The 21,745-nt window shown below is 41.6% G+C and overlaps 1 protein-coding gene and 2 long non-coding RNA genes across 11 annotated transcripts in view; 1 reads left to right on the plus strand and 2 right to left on the minus strand.

The window, feature by feature from the left end:
- Positions 1 to 959: 959 nt before the first annotated feature.
- Positions 960 to 6,847, minus strand: CCDC166 (coiled-coil domain containing 166). The gene is made up of 2 exons (XM_080582912.1): positions 5,004 to 6,847; positions 960 to 2,451 (listed from the first exon to the last, which is right to left on the minus strand). The coding sequence occupies exon 2, from the start codon at positions 2,418 to 2,420 to the stop codon at positions 1,494 to 1,496; it is 927 nt and encodes a 308-aa protein (XP_080439038.1). The 5' UTR covers positions 2,421 to 2,451; positions 5,004 to 6,847; the 3' UTR covers positions 960 to 1,493.
- Positions 2,546 to 21,745, plus strand: part of LOC308191009 — a 37,734-nt gene continuing 18,534 nt past the window's right edge. For 4 of the 9 annotated variants that reach the window (XR_013947643.1, XR_013947644.1, XR_013947645.1 and 1 more), the window contains exon 1: positions 18,561 to 18,679. This is a non-coding gene — a long non-coding RNA (uncharacterized lncRNA). Of the gene's footprint in view, positions 3,752 to 18,555; positions 18,764 to 21,745 lie in introns of those variants that run through there. The other 5 variants (XR_013947640.1, XR_013947641.1, XR_013947642.1 and 2 more) reach the window with 4 other exon arrangements.
- LOC308191010 lies at positions 12,922 to 13,358 on the minus strand. The gene is made up of 2 exons (XR_013947649.1): positions 13,283 to 13,358; positions 12,922 to 13,168 (listed from the first exon to the last, which is right to left on the minus strand). It is a non-coding gene; the product is annotated as an uncharacterized lncRNA (long non-coding RNA).

A 21,745-nucleotide genomic window follows, 5' to 3' on the forward strand; every position in this document is an offset into this window, starting at 1 on the left:
CAGTGCAAGAAAGACATGAACATAAAGAAGTGTGCCCAGCAAGGGGCCACAGAGATAAAGCCTTAGAACATCTGTGATAATTGGAGAGTGTAATTGTTTAGCCTGTAGAAGGCTCCGGGGAATCTTACCAATGTGTTTAAATATCAGGTGGAGAGGGTGACGGGAGGCAGAGCCATACTCTTCTGAAATTGAAATTTAAGAAATTCCATTTAAACATAAGAAAGATTTTTTTTTTTTTTTTCACTGTGACCATGGTCAAGCAGTGGAACAGTTTGCACAAAGAGGCTGTGGAGTCTCTGTCCTTGCAGATGTTCAAAACCTGCTGAAGGTGTCCCTGCTCTGACACTCCTGTGAGATTGCTTGCATCCTCAACTATGTTTTGATTATTTATAAAATATCCCTTTGTGCCTACTCAAACTTAGGGTAAGGGTGACCTCTAATATCATTGCTGATGAGATAATCACAGTCCAGAAGTGGTCAGCTTGAAATGTGAATGGAACAGCAGGCTACTAGAATTTTGCTTCTCCAGTGAAACACTGAAGCAATAAAAGAATGAGAAGAAAGCAAAAATTTATACAGAATCACAGAATTGTGGGGTTGGAAGGGACCTCAAGAGATCATCGGGTCCAACCCCCCTGCCAAAGCAGGTTCCCTAGAGCAGCTTGCCCAGGTAAGTGTCCAGACGGGCCTTGAATATCAGAGAAGGAGACTCCACAACCTCCCTGGAGAGCCTGTCCCAGTGCTCCATCACCCTCACTGTGAAGAAGTTCTTTTGCATGTTGGTGCGGAACTTCCTGTGCTCCATTTTGTGGCCATTGCCCCTTGTCCTATCCCCACAAACCACTGAAAAGAGGTTGGCCAAATCCCTCTGTCTCCCACACTTCAGTATTTATAAATAACACAAATATATTTTATTGATAGTTATGACCGAAGGTCAAATACCGTAACTGCATATATTGTTTAAAGTATTTGGTTACTTGCTTATTTATTTTCTCTTTTTTGGAGACTAACAAAAGATAAAATTAATAAAGTCTGCTGTGCTGAAGATTTGGAAAAAACAGTGCTGGAAGCAGGAGCTGGCCTACATCAATTCATTTTATGTTAACAATAGATGTAGCTTGCAGTGAAAGTTAACATAGAGTTTGTCTCAGTATGTGTAAGGGTATAATGTTTGTGTGGAAAATTATTAATTGATGTCTGATCTCAAAGAGAAAATGTGATTGTTTATTTTGGGGAATGAAAGGAGTGCAGTTCCAGTTGTCTTGGTATAAATGTCATGGAAGTTAAAGGTGAGGTTGCTTTCAAGATCTCATCTAGATTGCATGCTGAGCATGAGCTATGTAAATGAATCCTTTCATCAACCTACAGAACATGTCAGCAATTCAGGTTATTTATGTATACTCTGTTACTTAACTGCTTGTAATAACAGTTGATGGTCCAGCTAGGTTTAGTGATACAGTGTCATGAGTGAGGAATAGAAATGTTTCTTTAGGCTAATGGCCACATCCAAAGGGGCTGTTAGAGCTGTAGGTTTTCCAGTTTGCATTGTGTCCCTCATGCTGATGTAACCTGTGACGCACACGTGCCATATCCTGAGTGTATTGGTTCTCCCGAAGAAGCTGCTGCTGCTGCTCTCTCAGTTGAACTCTGATTTCTTTAAGGACTTTTGAGCATTGGATGAGTCTGAGCAACTCCTGGCGCAGTTGCCGATTCTCAGCTTTTACTTGTTTGATATGCTGAATTAGAGATTGTATTGCTGCTTCTTCTGCTCTCTTGGTGAGAACCTGGATCTTCTGGTGAGAGTCCACCTCACAGTCAGCCTTGGCCTGCAAAAATCTGCTCTTGATTTTGTGCATTTGTTCTGAATGCTGGATCTTTGTGACCAACAATTCCTTCTCCAACTCTTTAATCTTTTTCATCTGTTCTAACTGCAGATCTTTGAAATGCTGCAAGTCTTCAACTTCCTTGTTCATAAGAGAATACTTTGCCTCCATATTCATCAGATAGGTTTTTACCTCCTTTTCTTTTTCTGTATATTGCGAGATTAGCTTCTCTTTCTGCTTCCAGACCTGAGACAAATCAATTTGGTTCTGGTCATTTAGTGTTATTATTAGATTCTGGCACTTCTGGCTGTGTTTTGTTATGTAGGAGAGGTAAATGTTACTCTCTTCCCGATTCCGTTGGGCTTCTTCTTCTAGGAATTTATTCTCCTGCAGGAAATACTCCACTTTTCCCATGTATGTGTTCATATGTTCAGTAAGAATTTTGTATTCCTTCTGCAAGTATGACTTCCTCTCTTTGACAAGTGTCTCCATATCACTTATTCCTTTGGATATATCTCCATTCTTGGTTCTTACTCCTTGCTTATTTTTCCTAGTACCAGTGGTGTCTTGTTTAATCTGCTTTGTCACGGATGCCATATTCCACAGAGGGGTATCAAATTCTGGCAAACTGTAATGGAAAGGGAAATTATGAATTTTTAGTGAGCATTTGTGTCACATGTATGATTAACATTGTTTTTTCTCCCCAATCATGCCATCTAATGTCCTTTTGTTTTCAGTTGTTCATTACAGCAGCCAAAATGTTTGACCTAGAATTTCTCTTATCTCACCTATGTCTTGAGTTGAAGAACACAGGCACGTAATGTGCATGTGCATTTTTACGTTCATAGGTAACTGAGGAGAAGTAGTTCTGCTAATTGAAAACCACATATCTTTTTTTAAATTGTTGTTGTTTTATAATGTTGTGTTATTTCTCTACTTTGGAGAACAAAGTCAAATTCCACTGAGGAATTATTACAGGATTACATTCTCTGTAGGTGGAAGATCTTCTGTATAAAACTTCAGCCAGCAAGTAAGCACTGAAGGCTAAATAAAGGGATGTCTGAAGCTTATGAACATGTATGTTGATAAATTCTAAAATGTAACTGCTAGGTCATCATGCTAGACTAGAAGCTGTCTGTATTAGTCTATAGAAAACATTAAGGAGAGAAATACAGGTTAAGCCTCGTTCTTCCGTAAGGAAGGAGAAAAAGCATCTTGAGTACTACTGAAGCACAACACCTGAATGTTCCAGAATCCTGGCACCCTATATGAAGTACAGGCCAACACTCTTGTCCCCATGAGGTGTGTCCTCAGTGACTATTAGAGCATGCATAGGCACTGTGGCTGATAGTTTCCTCTCCAGTTCCTCTGGGGTTTGCAGCCCTACCAGGGTAATCAAGACACACAGAAGTTTCAGCCAAACCTGCACTCTTACAGGATAGAGACCAAATCACACTTTTGCTGCTGCACCTGCACAGTAAACAAGTGTTTCCTGACGTTCAGACAGAACCTCCCATCTTCCAGTCTGTGCCTGTGGCTTTTGGTCCTGTCATTGTGCACTAATAAAAACAGTGTGGCTCCTTCATCTTTGCACACTCCCTTCTGGGCAACGTGCTCTGGGTGGCCCTGCTTGAGCAGGAGGATTGAACCAGATGACTCCCCAGATGTCCCTTCCAACCTCAACCATTCTGTAATTCTGTGAAATTAGGAGGGTAACATGTAATGGAGTGCAAAAGACAGTGAGATAACTTTGACCAATCAGGCAGGTTGGGGCTGCAGGTGAGAGGAAGAGCCAGTTCTGGAATGGGCACTATAAATGTGAGCATAGGACCTCTGTGCTTCTTATTCTTAGATACACACCCAGGTTTCCATGGAAAGAGAACAACATCCCAGAGCCCAGTGTGAGGAAACGTGCAATGCTAATAAAGGTAAGACTTATCAAGTTGCTAATAAAATTGACCAGTGTAATATGCACTTTAGGACATAGGATATTTTTCCAGAAGAGACAAACATGAATAACAGTGTTGAGGCACAGTAGCAGTATAGAAGCTGAATGTGTCTGAAATCTACGCTTTTTCCTTTAGTTTCAGAATAATGTTTTTGTTGATCTTGTTGTCTGTGTGGCACAAGTTCACGCCAGTAAGTATAGCTGAGCACATGCTGAAGCTGAGAAATAAGTTAGAAGACATGTTTTGTAATGTTTGGGAGATAAGAAGTAAAGATGATGGGATATTGGTCAATGCCCTATATTGCTCTTAAAAATTCATCTTCTGTATGTATCCAATGATTAAAATAGAGTACATCATAGGAAATAGGTATCTAGAAATTAGGCGTAATTTTTGTGATATCAGTGAGGAAGAGAACTGTTGAAATAACAGTAATTGGTAATATAGTTATTTGAATATATATTCAGACAGTTTGAGCACTATGCTACAATTCTACTTAAAGAATTTGCTAATTTTTAAGCAGTCATCTTATCAGAGGTTTCATTTTTTAACATACAACATTAAGTATTAAAACTGCTGAGATACCTGCAATATAAGAGAGACAGTTAAGTCCACAACAGATACTGAAGGAAGGAAAAAGCATCAGTATTAATGGTCCTTGCAAATATAATCAGAAAATAAAGGAGTGAATTGTACTTTGTACAGAATTTCTAAAATACTTATTCAAAAGAGGAACAGTGCAATCAAGTATTTAGAACTGGAGCGAAGTCCGAGAAGTCTAATGTTTTTAATGAACATTTATAACTAAAACTTACTGTATCCTACTAGAACTGGTAGTCCCTTTTAAAGAACATATGCAAAATTTGAGTGGATAGGTGAACTAAATAGAAAAAATATATTAATCTATTGTCATAGTAACAGCAGAACAGTGTCCAAGCTAGGAATGTGGCAGCTGCATCAGAAGTAGGGTAGGCATAGGGAAACGTAAGAATGTGTGCAGAAATCAGTGCAGTTGTGTTTTGGGGAACTGAGTTTCCAAAGAGCTAAAAGGTTGTCACAATGGAAGGTAGTAGAACTGAGTTAATGCTAATTATGTGGTTTTATGGGAAAGAAAATAGCAGAGCTGTATGAATATTAGGGAAATGACTAAATCTGCATGGAAAGAAACAGGCCTTGCTAAAGTTATTATTATACAAAAAGTGTTGAAAAACAAAATAACAACAACAATACTGACCTTTCCTGCTTTTGGGGTCTTCACAGAGTTTCCAGATAGCTCCTTCTGGCTTGCTGATTCTGGCTTACTAGACGGCATTTGCAGATAGCTAAATTGTGATCTCTGAGCAATGGTGGTGTTAGTAAGCTGTGTGTGTCCATGGTGATGAAATACCGCGAAGTCACAAGAGAAGTTCAGTAGCGAGATTCTCAGAGCCTTTTCACTTCCTGGCTTGGTTGTGAAGCCTGACTGTGATGCTCTTTGTTACCTATTGGAGTTAATTTAGCAGACACATGAGGGCACTTTGGCTTATGAAAATGTGATTTTTAGTGGCCACTATATAAAGAGGAAAACAGTCTCAGCTACCTACTAGTATATGCTGAAGGAAAAGGTATGTCTTAAGCCATGATCATCCTTGAGAATTAGATGCCAGTATCTACTCAAGCATTTCTGGTCTGTATGTTTGGGTTTTCTTTCCAACAGGTTGGCAAGCATTTCTATATTTCACAAAGATAGGAAGGGATGGATGTGGGGAAGGAGTATTTGTGACATATCAAAAGTAGATTAAAGAAGGGATTTTTGTAAATGAAGTCCTTATTTATGGAGGGGTTCCTCATTTTTAAAAGGAAATTGGTAGCTAGGGATGCATTTCCTGATTTTTGTAGGGAAAATGAGAGAATATGGTAATGCTAATTCTGGATTTGCCCAGAGAATTATGGTGTCTGTGGGCTGGTTGATCACTGCCAGGATGCAAGCTAATATGCTTGAGAGTGGTCCAGCACCTGGCAGTATCACAGAATCATAGAATCGCTGAGGTTGGAAGGGACCTCTGGAGGTCATCTGGTCCATCCCCACCTACTCAAGCACGGCCACCTAGACCAGGTTGCCCAGGACCATGTCCAGAGAGCTTTTGAAGGTCTCCAAAGAAGGAAACTCCACAACCTCTCTGGGAAACCTGTACCAGTGCTTGGTCATCCTTCACAATAACAAAATGCTTCCTGATTTTCAGATGGCTTCTCTTGTCTTCCAGTTTGTGCCTGTTGCCTCTTGTCCTGTCACTGGGCACCGCTGAAAACAACCTGGCTCCATCTTCTTTTCACCTTCCCTTCAGTTGTTTCTGGACATTGTAAGATCCCCCCTGAGCCTCCTCTTCTCCAGGCTGAAAAGTCCCAGCTCTCTCAGGCTCTCCTCACAGGAGAGGTGCTTCAGGCTCTTGATCATCTTGGTGGATCTGTGTTGGATTATTTCCTGTACATCCACATCTCTCTTGTATTGGGGAGCCCAAAACTGGACCCAGCACTCCAGGTGTGGCCTCACTAGTGCTGAGCAGAGGGGAAAGATCACCTCCCTCAACTTGCTGGCAATGCTTTGCATAATGCAGCTCTAAATACTATTAGCTACCTTTGTGGTAAGCACATATTGCTGGCTCATGTTCAACTTGCTGTCCACCAGACTCTCCAGGTCATGTTTTCCCAAGCTGCTTTCCGGACAGGTGGCTCCCAGCATGCCCTGGTGCCTGGTGTTATTCCCCAGGTGCAGAACTCAGACCTCATGAGGTCCTTGTCAGCCCACCTCTCCATCCTGTCAAGATCCCTCTGGATGGCTGTCCTGGTTTCAGCTGAGACAGAGTCAATTTTCTTCCTAGTAGCTAGTATGGTGCTGTGTTTGTGGTTTAGGATGAGAATAATGCTTATAATACACCGATGTTTTAGTTGCCGCAGAGCAGTACTTACACTTGGTCAGGGACTTTTCAGCTTCTCATGTTGTCCTGCCAATGAGGAAGCTGGGGGTGCACAAGAAGCCAGGAGGGGACACAGCTGGGACAGCTGACCCAAACTGGCCAAAGGGGTCTCCCATACCATAAGACGTCATGTGGAAAAATAAAGCTGGGGAGGGTGGGGGTGGGGGGTGCTGCTTGGGGCATGGCTGGACGTCGTTTGGTGGTTGGTGAGCAATTACATTGTGTATCACTTGTTTTGTCTATTTTTTGATCATTATTATTATTATTGCTTTCCCTTCCTTTTCTGTTTTCTATTAAACTGTCTTTATTTCAGCCCATGAGTTTTACTTTTTTCTGATTCTCTCCCCCATCCCAATGGGCAGGGGGTAGTGAGCAAGCAGCAGTGTTTGTTGTAATCGCAAAGGATTAGATACCAAATAAAAAGCCAGCAACATCTTCAGCTGCTTCAGCTGTCCAGACTCTATCACCAGAGCATAAAGGGTACACTGGACTAATTTTCCAGTGTTTGCCTGGCTGTGCACATCAGTAGCTATTTGAATCAGTGTATTCAGACATGCATCTTGTAACAGGTATGTTCTTATAGCTTTGAGAGCCCTTATGAACATGAACCAGAAAAATAAAACTAGTTGTTTATGAGAACTTTGTTGTACTTATTATTTTGTATATAACTCTTCATGTAGTAGTAGAGACTTACACCTTAGGTATTTTTTGTCCCATTTTTCTGTTTAAAAAAATAATGCCCGCCTACAGATCACTAGTCAGGTCTCCCTTATTCAATGCATTGACATACTTTAAGAGTTATAGCAGCTTGATTAAAAAAAAAAAGTGTCTCTCTCTTTTTTTTTTCCTTTCTTTTTTTTTTTCGTTTGTAGAAATTGTGTTGGTTTATTCCTCTTATTGGGTTCATTTGTGTTTTGAAATCTTGGCAGCTGTCTACATATTTCCTTAATGCAAACAGTGAACCAGCAGGCTAAAGAGACCTGTCATAGGGAAGTCTCAGCATAACTCTACCTGGTTTTCTTTGCTTAGAAACAAATTTTCTTAATAAAACTTGTGTCGTTAACCATTTAAGATACTGTGAATGTGTCTTTTGTGACATTTAGGCAGTGGACAGATCTGAAACTGCCTACTGGACCTGTTGCTTTTATTTGACACTTTTTTTTCAGCTTTCAGTAATTGGGAGCAGTGCTTTCCATGTTCTCTAAGACTGGTGCAGAGAACTTCAGTGCATCAATTGTGTTGAATGGCCTGTGGAGAACAGTCAGACTTGTTAGCGTCACTGATAAGCACCAGCCTCGGGCAAACAGGGAGTTAAGCATTTTGCTTCCATTTATCTTTTATACAAACTTTGTGGATGGAGGTCCAAAAGCTTGATGTGAGACGTTGCTACAGTACGTTGTCTTGCAGTGGCAGAACGATCCTATTTTGGCAGCAGAACAGAATCTTGAAGACCACGGTGCCTGGAGTGAAACCTTTTGCTTGATTATTTGTAAAATGAATATTAAAGTTAACGTCCCATGATACGAAGTATGAAGCTTAATGATGTACATGCTAAACGTATATGACTATAGTACTCAACTCTCCACCCAAATCATGTAAATGTCACCCCAGGGAAGGAAGAGATAAGGTTAGGATATAAAAGAAAAGTGTTAGTGTTAGGAAAAAGGGTTAGTGTTAGCATTAGTTAGATAAAGTGAGAGAAAAGTTAGAAAAAAGTAGGGGGAGAAAGAAGAGATTGGAGACCTAGAAGAGGCAGTTGAAGGGCTCTGCTCTTTCTCCTCCACCAAGACAGGGGCACCTTCCTGGTAAGCTCTGTGCCTTTAACTTTTGGCGAGGAATACCAAGGACAGAATTTTGCTAGCGCTATTAATATATATTTGTGCTACTGCAGTAAGTGTATTTATCAACGGCAATTCCGAATGTTATATCTGTCACCTTACTAAATGCTTTCAACTTTGCAAAACTGTCTCAGTGAAAGTCTTTGTCAGGGCTCTGAATCAGGCAAATGTTTGACTACCCTTTCATGCCACAGGGTCTGTATACATACTGTTCTGTGTGCTTTACTTTCAGAGCTCATCAATGTATTTGCCATTCATAGGAACAAGAAAGAGCTGTCTAAATATCATAAGCTTGTATATAAAACTAATATGTTGATCCACATCCTAGAGAGATTTTGTTTCTCTAGGTATATAATAATATAAACTTGGCTTCTCTGTGGCACGGGACACTGAATTTCAATGGTTTACCCATTCATCAAGCCTGGCTATTTGTGACCAAAGTACAAGTTCACAGAAAAACATCTATCCATACTTGAGTACAGTAATAATGGAGAATCCGCTACTTAATTTGTTTATTGTAATGGTTGATTGTTTCACATAAAAATGTGAGAAAGTAAAATTTTATTTTCTAATTTCAATTCTACAGCTTCAAATTTTCTTGATCTGTAGGCTGTTTCCTGCTAAATTGTAGTGTCCTCTACTCTTCAGTCTGTTTCTACCCGTGAAGATTTGTGTGTGTGGTGGTTTGATGTCCCATTTTTTATTTTTTCTGAAAGAAGATTGACTTGCTTTTTTAAGCATTTTTCTCCAGGTCATGAATAATTTTCCGTCTCTTATATACAATCTCAGTCTGTCAATGTTCTTTTTAAATGTTTTATTCTAGTGTGTATGTAGCGTACCATAAAAAAGTGAGAAGTGCAGCAAGACTTACTAGTTTGTAGATTTGCCCTGTCCTAGCAATCCAAGCACTCTCTGATGCTGCCTTAAAGCTCCCTCTGGTCTGCAAACAGTCCCAAAGCCTGCCCCAAGGCTCCCAAACACCCCCACACCTGCCACTTGAATAACCCTGTCCAAGAAATGCGGAGAGAAGGAAGTGCTGGAAGAGCCATGCGTTGTTGTGGTCTCAGAAACTTTTCTGGCCTCTCTTTGTAGATGATGAAGCCAAGTCTGACAGTTGAAGAAGCATCACAGTTGGGAGCTCTGCACAGATCTGTGGCTAGCCATGGCAGATGAACTCTGATTTGCAGCATGATCACAGCTAAGTCCTGGGGCTGTGGTGTATGTGAGTGAGGCTGGAATGTAGTTGGCCTTTAGTTGGCGATGTTGTTTGGGAGGAGCTGGAGGTTGTTTTCATGAGACTGAAGCAGCGTGCATGCATTAGGCAGGAGATGTGCAATACCTAGCAGTGGGAATTTAAGTGATGTGCAAAGTGGTTGAGTAACTTGGGTTACAAATGTTCACCAAAAGTGTAATAAGCTAAAAAGGCCCGCTTATATCATAAGAAATATTTCCTAGCTACAATATTTTACCCTTGTCCTGACTACTCTGTGAGAAATTTTCTATTAAGTTCTTAGGGTGAGATTTGCTGGCCAGACAAAAAGGCTTTTGAGGTGGTGTTAGTGATGCCAGGAGTGATGTTACCAATTGTCATAAATGCCTCTCTGTGTGCAGGTGGTTATAGGTTCATGGTTGTAGGTATCACTGTCTCTTGATGAATGTCCGTGAAGCAGGGATGAAATGCAAACATATTAATTGTCCCTAATATGGATGAACTAGTGTTTACAATGTAGGTAGGTTCAAGGGAAATGCAGCCTAGTGCAGTCCTATGGATGAGTTCTTGCCTATGGTTACATTTGAGTGCTTAAAACCAAGCCTAGAATCACCAACTGCAAAGTGTTTCTGGCGTGTGTATTCCTGTTCTGCTGCACTTGCCAATGAAGGGGTAACTTTTAAAAACTGGGGGGAAAAATTCCTCAGCTCCTCTTTATTGTTTTATCTGCTCTTATGTGCTGTGGCATTTCTTGCTCAAAACTAAGGTTTTGGAGTAATTCAGTTACAGTTTATTGTGAAGTTTGTTGTTTATGGTTTCTCACTTGAGGACTGTGGTTTGTTACCTTATTTTGAGGGGCTTTAGAGGGGCTCAGTCAAGGTTTACAGTTTACTCATTTACTGATCAAAGTACAGGATTTAAACTGACCCTCAGCCCTAAGCGGTAAAAGCTTAATGACCATTTGAAATATTAGATTTGCAGTTTATCCCTTAAGGTTTAGGATTTACAGATTACTGTTAAACGGAACAGTCTAAATCCTTAGCATACTCTGTAGGCCGTGAACAGTAGGCTTTGAAGCTTTCTTTGGGATTTGTAACCTTACCCTGTGCCATCCAGTGTTCAGCTTTTTGCTCTGATCTGGGGTCTTGTCTGACATGGTTTGAGTATGACACACTGGAACAGACTGCTGAGGTGGCGGGCAAACTGAGAGCTCTAAAAATTTATTGCAGTGCTTTTGTCTAGGCATACGTCTGCAGAAGTGCAGATAGATAAGATCAGGGGTTTTCCTCTCAAATACTAGAACTGAATCCTATCCCTGATGGAAAAAACTGGGGGAGGCTGACAGCTGCTTCACGATTCTTATAGAAGCAGGTGTTCTAGCATGCAGGAAACTGACAGAAACCTCATGAAGTTTGAAAAAGGGAAATCCCAAGGCCTGCAGGTGGGGAGGGGACATCCCCATGCACCAGTATATGCTGGGAGCCACCCAGCTGGAAAGCAGCTTTGCAGAAAAGGCCCTGGGAGGATCATGGTGGACAGCAAGTTGAACATGAGACAGCAATGTGCACTTGCAACAAAAGTAGCTAATTGTATTCACAGCTTCATTATGTAAAGCATTGCCAGCAAGTTGAGGGAGGTGATCTTTCCCCTCTGCTCAGCACTGGTGAGGCTACACCTGGAGTGCTGGGTCCAGTTCTGAGCTCTGCAGTACAAGAGAGACATGGACATATTGGAGAGAGTCCAACAATTGGCCAGAAAGCTGATGAAGGGAGTGCAGCATCTCTCCTATGAGGAAAGGCTGAGAGAGCTGGCACTGTTCTTCCTAGAGAAAAGAAGGCTCAGGGGGATCTAATCAATATCCATAAACAACTGAAGAGAAGAGTGCAAAGAGGACAGAGCCAGGCTCTCCTGAGTGGTGCCCAGTAACAGGGCAAGAGGCCACAAACTGGAACACAGGAAGTTCTGTCTGAACATCAGGAAAGGCTTCTTTACTGTGTGGGTGGTCAAGCACTGACACAGGTTGCCCTGAGAAGTTATGGAATCTCTCTCCTTGGAGATCTTCAAAAGCTGCCTGGGATATGGTCCTGGGCAACCTGCTCTAGGTGGCCAAGCTTGAGCAGAGAGGTTTGTACCAGATGATCTCCTCATGTCCCTTCCAACCTCAACCATTCTGCAATTCTGTGAAACTAAGGTAAATTTTGTTAAAAATTGTTATTTTTGTCTACTGGAGGCAGCACTGAGGACTAGGTAACCCATTTCTACTCTGTGAATATTGTTTACTGTATCTGGCTTAGCTTTACTTTGGTTGCTTCACTTTTTTTAATCTTACTCTCATTTGTGAAAAGGAAAAGATAACACAACTTATTGTTTTGATTAATTGTCATGGCTGAAGCTGAAAAAATTGGGAAAAGGCAAACTGGCTGAATAAATGGCTTTAAAACTGAAAGCTGTCTCTATCTCCGAACAAGTGAAGCCCTGTTTCTCCTAATGGGCAAGGACCACTGTTAAATAGTCATCCAGGATAGCAGATCACCAATGCTACTGTGTTTGCTTGCAGCAATATGAGATGTCCCCGGTATGTCTAGGGGCTGAGGCATGCATTGATGGTGCTGGGAGGGAGGTGGTTTGGGGGGGGTGGTGGTGCTTGCAGACAGCTTCTCATCAGCCACAGTGATCCCTACAGCACACCTTGTAGCCCTTTTGGCGTGCACAGACACCCTTCATTTGTATTTTGTAGTGCCCCAGACCCTTCTCTTTGACCTCTGAAACCCTCAGTTCACATTTTGGGTTGTACCCGAAGCTTCTGTCTGCTTTTCTGCATGTGGTTGTTTCTGTTGCAGGGTTCCATAGGTCCCACTCAACAACTGTATAACCCTATCTCCCACAATCATCAGGGAAAATCAAAAGAATCAATCAGAGCTTGAGAAATATTATATCTAAAATGCGTGTAGAAAACAATATGAAACGGCTGAATGCCTTACCAATTGCTTTGATGCATATAACGCAGAGGCCAAACCAAACAGAATTAACACCAGCTGAGCTATTATTTAGCAGACTCTGAACTCTTATGTAGTAGCAAAGACTCTCTTGTTGGAAGGGGATGAAAGGTTAACTCAATATGTATTGGAAATCCAGAAGTACATAAAATCCTTCCGGTGCCAAACTCAGCTTCTTTACTGTGGGGGTGACAGAGCACTGGAACAGGTTGTCCAGACAGGTTGTGAAGATATTCTCTTCTCTGGAGATACTCAAACCCCACCTGGATGCCATCCTATGCAAGATGCTCTAGGTGATCCTGCTTGGCAGGGGGGTTGGACTAGATGAGCTCCAGAGGTCCTTTCCAACCTCACCATTCTGTGATTCTGCAATACAGCAACCAATGCCTTTAGAAGTCCCCCTACAAAACAGGAGATTATGGATAAAGGTACATTAAAAAAATATAATAAAAAATCAGTGAAGCCCAAGGTAGGAAAGGCTTTTCTGGTATTGTTAGTTTCCCTTTCTGCAGTACCTGTAAAGGAGAAAAACACTTGGATATGTCATTCTCATGGGAAGTTTGCCAGGACTGAAGAAGTAAAGGATCCACTGAAAAATATATTGAAAAATCAAAACAAATGAGTTGTTCAGGATAAATAAAATAGACTTGACATTAATTGTAATATTGTTAAGACTGTATTTACTACTAGTGGTGTTATTGTTAATTCTTAATCAATGTTGAGAATTAAGGCAAAGGGAAGGGTGAATGCTACTGGTTTAAGTAAGCACACAAAAATAAATATAACAGTTTGGCGAAAGCTGAGGTAGATTATAAGAACAAAAACTTAATAATGATTGGGTTAGGAAAAAAATCAAAAAAAACAACAACAAACTATTACTCTATAATCAGGTGCTGACAAAGTAGTGTGTAAAATGGGAAAATCAATTTAAAATTGATAATCAGGAAAGAAGCAAATTTCACAAAGTACCATTGGTATGATATCTTTAAGAAATATTTGCCTGAGGCCATTTTAATGTTACATTTAATAATAAATTCTGTTGTAATTCTGTTAATTTTGTTGTAATTCTATTAATTTTAATCATCTTGCTGTTTCTGTGCACTGTTTGCTTGCACTTTAAAATGTAGGTAGAATTTTTGATTAAGTGCTTATGCTGTGATATGGAAGAAGATATAGGCCTAGATGGCCCCAAGAAAAGCAGGGGACTGTGAGGAAAGGGTTAACCATTTTGCCCTGCTCTGCAAGAAAAGAGTTAACCATTCTCCTAGCAGTTAGGCTCTGATTGCTGTTCCTGGTCAGAGCTGCAAACAGAGGCATGAGCATTTTCTGTGAGATATGGTAGGAGCAACAAACCAATATGTGACAAACACCAAAAGCCCTGTTTTGAGAAAACTTCAATTCTGTGAAAACAAAGGTCTCAGGGAGACACAAACAGAGGACTGGGGCCTCTGCATCTATCCCCCACTGTAAGACCTGCTTTGCATGGAAATGAGGGAAGATATTCGTGGAGTCAAGGACTGGTGTGATGATATGATTGGATAAGTTTGTGTAACATTTTGTTGGAAAATGTACGTAAGCTGCTGCAAATTGTAACTGGTGTGTGTGTGTCATTTCTCCCTCTCATTTCTCTAATGGAGGAGAGGTTTCACGATCATGGCTAACATTTAGTAAAACACTGCAAATCTGTACTTGGATCCTGTTTCCTCCTAGGTCACGGAATGTTCTGAGTCACTTTTGTGATGCTGAGCAACTGAGGGCTCTTCCTTTAGCTTTCAGCAAGCTGTTCTTGGGAGCTGGGCACACTTCTGCTACCCTGGTAGCTCCATCTGTCCCTGATAGGGATAATGGCAATGGCTCTGTGTTGCATATGAGCATTAGCTAACGGGGCAGGTGGGATGGGCCGCAGCTAAGGGGAGAGGGTTGATGCAGCTGTTGTGCTCATGGTGATCATAAACTGGATGGGCCAGTGCAGCCATGGTGTTGTCCAATAAAAAGTTCAGATTCATTACTTAGTGTGCAATAAACCAATCCACGCACGAGGTCAAGATATTGTTTTATTTCAGAATTGTGCAAGTCTCAGTACAAGGTGGTTTCCCACTAAGCAGGCATACCCAAAAATTTCCCACGCCACACTTTATACAATCTCTTATCACTACATTTACATGTTAGCACGATCCTCTAACTTCGATTTGGTTGCATAATTAACATACTGCTGACATGACAAAATAATTCTGCACATTCTCAGAGGGGAAGGGTCTCTTGTTGGGCCGGCATCTCTTAGCCTAGAGGCATGATTTTTAGTAATATACTGAGGACAGTTCATATCATAATACTTCTATCATTGCCGTTCAGCCAAGTATTTCTAACAAGTTGATTAGTAACAAGCTCAAGGGCATGTGTGTCGAATTTTCCTTACAAAATGGTCCTCTTGATTAAATAGTTTCTTAGTTATCCTTCCAGTAGATATCTTCGAGGCCTGGATCATCTTTGCCCTTGCCTTGAAATACATATTTTAACAAAATAAAATTAACTAGTTCCTGGCATTATAATCACCCCCTTTGAGACTTATCTAATTTATCTATATTAGATTAATCTTACCTATCTATCAACCTAGTACAGCATCTACAGGTGCATTGTATTATTACATGCAAAGGAACAAAGAATATTACTATCATAATTGTTAGGACTAAAATTTTCCTCATCCATAATTTCAAATCTGGAAATCAACCACTATCAGGCTTTAGAAAACCCCTTATGAAGCCATCAATTCAAAAGGGGTGTTATGGCTTCAGGGATTCAAAAACACTTCTTGGTTTCCTCACTCCCTGGCTTCTTGACTACACTCAACCAACAAAAGACTGTTAATGTTTTTAACCCCCTTATCTTCTGACTTAAAGAAACTTACACCTTTACACAGAAAGTATATCTTTGTTATTGTGATCTACCTTATCCATAAAGATACACTTAAATTTATATAATCTCAGACTATAAATTTATGGTTCATTAACTTAGCGATTTTCAGCTTGATTTCCTCTTATAGCGTCTGAATTGCCCCTTTGATGCACTTTACAATGTATCACTGCTACTTCCTTGGGCTGGTGGACTGCCTCAAGTATTTTCAAAATCTCATTCCCGTTTTTAAGTGTGGTGCCTTGCAACAACAGTCCCTTCTCTCTCCAAAAAGCACCATATACATGTATCACTCCAAAAGTAAACTTTCAATCTGTGTAAATATTAACTTGTTTTTCTTTTGCCAACTCCAAGGCTCTTGTGAGTGCTACTAATTTAGCATTCTGTGAAGAAGTATTAGATGGCAATATTCCTACCTCTTTCTTTGGTTATTGTCACCATTGCATACCATGCTTTTCTCTCTCCATGCACCATGTAACTGCTTCCATCCGTGTAGAATTCTTCATCCGGATTCTTAAGGGTTGTGAGTGTGTCTCTCAAATCCAGTGGGGTGGCATATACCTGTTCAATAACTTGCAAGCAGTCATGGTTAATTTCCTCCTCTTGGTCTAATGGCAATAATGAAGCAGGATTCAAAGTACTATGTACTTTTAATTGAATATCATCTTGCTCTAGCAGCAGTACCTGGTATTACCTAAAACTGCAGTTACTGCACGAGGCACATGTACTGTTACTTTCTGTCCCATTGCTAATTTTCACACCTCTTATATCAATTACCTTCTCCAATCTTTTTCTTGTATCTAACTTCATCAAGTATCAGTTTACCTTACCAGTTTTGCTTCTGCCTTGAGCTCTAACTTTACTGTTTCTGCTGATCTTGCTCTCCCAGATTTCTCAGCTGACCATACAAATGGTACCACTGCATCCTTAATTTCAGTCAGTACTTGGATCCTGTTCCTCTCCCGAAGCGTCTTCAAAATTTTCCTGTAACAAACATACTTGCACCTGCCAAGGATTATTTTCATGGATATGTACTTGGATTTTTCCTTTCTTGAAAGTTATTTGGGCTCCCAGCTTATGTAATAAGTCTCATCCTAACAGAGGCAGTGGACATTCTGTTAAGTGTAAAAATTCGTGAGTAAAAACTCGCTTCCCAATTTGACGCTTAATTGGTTACAAAAAGGTCTTAACTTCTCACTTTCCAATGTCCCCAACCACTGGCATAGAAGATTTACTCAGTGGTGTTTTACAGCTGTTTAGTACTGAGTAAGTGGCTCCTGTAACTACTAAAAAATTACAGTTTCATTCCCCAGCTTTACTGGAACCAGGGGCTCTGCTGGAGTACTGGATAATTCTGTGCCCAATCCCCTTCAGTCTGATTCTTCCACGTCAATCATTAACAAGTCCACTTCAGGAATACTTGTTAATTTTGGCTCTCTGGTTTCACTTTTGGGTATTCCATCTTCCAGTGCCCATCCTCCCAAAAATATGCACACTGATTTAACCCTAATGGGTCAGTTGGACAAGTAAATATTGCGTCTGTCCCTTGTCCTCTTCCTCTGCCTCAATTTCCCATTATACTGCCTCTTTCCCCTTTTTAAAAATCCCCTACTACGTGACAATCTGTGAGCTTGAACCACAGCTGTTGCAAGCAGACTTGCTTGCATTTTTGCATTCTTCTGTTTCTCTTTCTGTCTTTTCTCCCTTTCTAGTTCATCTCAATTATCATATACTTTATATGCTATCTGAATGAGTAGGGAAATAGACATTCCTGAAAATGCATGCACTTTCTGCAACTTCTTCCAGATACCAAAGGCTGACTGTCCTATGAACAGGATGTTAAATGTTACTTTATTTGCTTCATCATCAGGTTTTAAATCTGTCTGTTTTCTGGCTATTTCATACAGTCTTTCATAGAATGCTGAAAGGTTCTTATTTGCTCCCTGAGTCACTTGATACAACTTGGACACATTCTTAGATTTTGGCAGCCCATGCTTAACTCTGTACAAAATTAACTGCTGATATTGTTTTACAAGCATTTTACCTCTGCCTGTATTCAGATCCCAGGTAGGTTCCAGCTCTGTCATGAACCTCTCTGGTCCTTCCCTTACATTAATCCTTCAATTTTTCTCATTAGCCTTCTCTAACACCAACGATCTCTCTTCTTATGTTCAACAAAACCTGCATATCTTTCCAGTCAGACCTTGTTCTTTCTGCTGTCGGACTAAATCCTTCTGTCCTCTCCTACTCATTTCCCTGTCTTTCATTCACAACACTTCCCTGATCCAAATCTCTTTTATCAGATACCAAAAGCTGTGCATCCTCTTCCTCCTCATTCTGTTTCAAACACCTCTTTCCAATACTACGTGCTGAACCTAGTAAAATTGTTATTCTCTATATCAGACATCATATCATCATCATCACCTTACCGTCAAGTGGTGCAGGGTTACCTGGACGCTGGGACTGGCCGGATCCTGGTCGGGATGTTGGTGATGCAGGGCCACAGTAGTGCCAGAAGGCACCCTTGGTCAGGCCGTGGGACGTGTGGGGTGGGGGTGTCACGAAGCGTGTGCAAGGGGAACTACAGCGCGTCGGGACCGTGCCAGAGGAGTGGGGTGGGACCGGACAGGGAGCGGGTAAGCTCGTATATCGGCTGCAGCAGCGACAAAACCGAGCAGGGGCCGGTCGCGACGCAATTCTCCCCTCCGTCCCCAGGGCGGAGCTCTGCGCTCGGCGTGGGCTGCCGGCTCCCGCATACTCGTCTGCGCGGCAAGCCGGGAATTAAAGTCTTCCGGCACCGGACTTCCGGGTAGCCGTGCTCTTCTGCGGGGCATGCCGGGAGGAGTAGTCTTCCGGTACCGGACTTCCTGGTGACTGTGCTGGTGCGCGATGCGTACTGGGAGGTGTAGTTCCGACACGAAGCTACCGGGTGGACACGCTGGTTTGTGCAGCGCACCAGGAGGCGCAGTTTTCCAGTACTGGACTTCCAGGTGTCTGCACTGGTATGTAGGGAACGTACAGAACCGTAGTTTTCTGCCACCGCACCTCCCGAGAGCAATGCAGATCCATGAAATACGAGGGTTAAGGTCCGTTTTAGGGTTTGGGTTCAGGTTACTGCTTGGGTTTTGGTTCAGGTTTCTGGCTTAGAGATGAATTCCCCAGCGAGATGACCTTTTTAAAATGGTGCTATTCTTTTGATTAATTTCTATCAAAATAATTTCCTTAATATCTAATCTCCTTGAAAGCTATCCTTACTGTAGCAGTGCTACAGTGCTGGTGGCTGTATTGTGAGGGAGGAGAAAAAGCACAAACCTTCTTCCCATCACAAAAATCATGATTACAGATTGGGCAGAACTAGAGACAATATGGACAAAGGAGTCATTTGGCTCAGATGACTCAAAAATAAATAAATACGTAAAGGATAGGGTGTAAATGTACCAGGAAGCAATGTAAGAATTCTCAGTGCAAGGAGGGGATGTTAACATTTCACTTCATGTTATCAGAATAATTTTGTCACCCACAGTCCTATTAGAGATGCCTAAGGCATAAATCCTGACATCCTGCTGATCATCCAGAGAGGGTCAGAGATAATGTACACAGGCCCCAAACCCTAGACACAGGTCCAACGCTGTAGATGCAGTCCCCAGACACTAAACACAGACCCCGCTTTGGGGCCTTCCTATAGGATTCAGGGCCTGTGTCATGACTTCGGGGCCTGTGTCTAGGCTTTGGGGCCTACATCTACGCTTTTGGGCCTTTGTCTAGGGTGTGGGGCCTGTCTGTAGTGTGTGGGACCTGTCTGTAGGGTTTGGGGCTTGCATCTAGGGTTTGAGGCCTGTCTGTAGATTTTGGGACCTGTTTGTATGGTTTGAAGCCTGTATGTTTTGTTTGGGGCCTGTTTCTAGCTTCTGTGGCCTGCATCTAGGCTTTGGGGCCTTCATCCAGGGCTTGGGGCCCATTTTTATGTTTTGGGGCCTGTCTGTAGGGTTTGTCTGCTGCCTGTGTCTACGGTTTGGTGCTTGTGTCAATGGACTGGGGACTATGTCTGTTGTTTGGGGCCTGTGTGTAGCATTTGGGGCCTGTGTCTAGGGTTTGGCACCTGGTTGTAGTATTTGGGGCCTTTGCCTACACTTTAGGGCTTGTCTGTATTGTTTTGTTAGAAACAATCTGCAGCCAGTAACACAGGCTCAAGCGAGGATGAAGTATGCATGTATGCAGTCAGTGAAGTATGCATGCACTATTGCAATTCCTGTAGGTAATAATAAATTATCTAGGTATGCATGCATTATTGCACTTCCATAAGGTAATAATAAATTATCTAGATATGTATGCACTATTGCAATTCCAGTAGGTAATAATAAATTATCTAGGACTTACTTTACAAGCTCTTTGTGGACCAATTCCTTCCCCTTACTCTCGATCAACCCACTCTTCTCCCAGATTTTACCGAACTTATGAACCACCCCATATGCATCACTCAAAGTAGTTTAGATGGTTCCCTCTTTTCCTTCAAGAAGTCTGAGTGCCTGATTCAAGGCATATCATTCACGTGTTTGGGCTGACCAGTTATTTGGCAATTGGCCCATATCTTTTATTTCTTCACTAAATTCATCAATTATAGGATATCCATTATACCTCTTTCCCTGTACTACTGTTGAGGATCCGTCAATAAATAGATTATCTCCTTCCTCAAGGGGAAATGAGGTCTCACTTTAGTCTGATACTCGATTAAATCTAGGCAGTTATGTTCTATATCCTCTCCATAGGAAGGCAGCTGGATTCACGCATGATTTTGTGGTTAACACTAAATCATCCTTTTAGATCAGTATTGCCTCATGTTTCAAAATCCTAGAATCAGTCAGCCAGCACCCAGCTCTCTGAGTCAAGATCGTCTTAACCTGGTGTGGAGTAGTAACTATCAGAAGACCCCCAAAGGTTGATTTCTTGCTTTCTTCTACCAGAATAGCAGTTGCTGCTACAGCTTGAACACATTCAGGCCATCCTCTGGAAACTGGGTGCAGCAGTTTAGACAAATAAGTCACTGGTTGCTGCTTATCCCCCCACTCCTGGGTCAATACTCCCAGTGCTGCTTCCCGATCCACAGTAGGGAATAGATAAAAAGGCTTATTTAATGCGGGAAGAGCTAAGACTGGTGCTGTGATTAAGCACTGCTTCAATTTTTCTATTAACTCGTTTTCCTCTTTGGTCTATTCAAGTATATTAGGCTCCTCCTCTAATAATGTAAGATGAAACCCTTATGTTTTCTATATGCTTCTATCCATAATCAACAATATCCCATTAACCCCCAAAACTTTCTTAGTTCTCTTTTAGTGTTGGGTCGGGTAGCTCAACAATTCCATGAATCCTCTCTGGGTTTATTCTTCATTTTCCCACAGTCACTAACTGCCCTAAATACTTCTCTTTCCACATATTGTATTTTATTTTTTGATACTCTCAAGCCCTCTTTTCCCAGAAAGTTTAATAGCTCGTTAGTGGCTTCCTTCACAACTGTTTTATCCTGTCCTGACAATAAATCATCCACATATTGTAGCGGTAACACCCCCTCCAGAGGTTGGAATTGCTTCAAAATCTGCTCTAGAACTTGCCCAAATAAATTCAGTGACTGTAAACCCCTGAGGTAAAACTGTCCATCTGTATTCTTGCTTCCGTCCCATTTTAGGGTCTTTCCACTTGAAGGCGAATATATCTTTGCTCTTAGTGTCTGAGAGCACCCCGATAATAACACTGTTATTCCAGTCTAACAATTTGCTATTTGAATGCCCGATTTCATCATCAAATCCCTTCCAAACAAGTTAGTCCCTGCCTCGGGTGCATACAATAGTTGCCCAGTGAGCATTTCATCCCCTAGTCTCAACTTGGTGTCCCCAAAAAGTAGCACTGTTATCCCAGCCCCTTCTACCCCCATCACTTTTAGGGTTTCATTAGTTATTTTAAGCCCTGATACTTCATGGACGAGCAATGACCTAGCTGCCCCAGTGTATTGTGTTTACACGGCAAGGTTCAGGTAGTCGAGGGGCTGCAGTGGTGGTCTCTGTGAGAAGAATCCA

This window comes from Anser brachyrhynchus (assembly GCF_964034855.1).
Source record: "Anser brachyrhynchus genome assembly, chromosome: 2".
NCBI lineage: Eukaryota > Metazoa > Chordata > Aves > Anseriformes > Anatidae > Anser > Anser brachyrhynchus.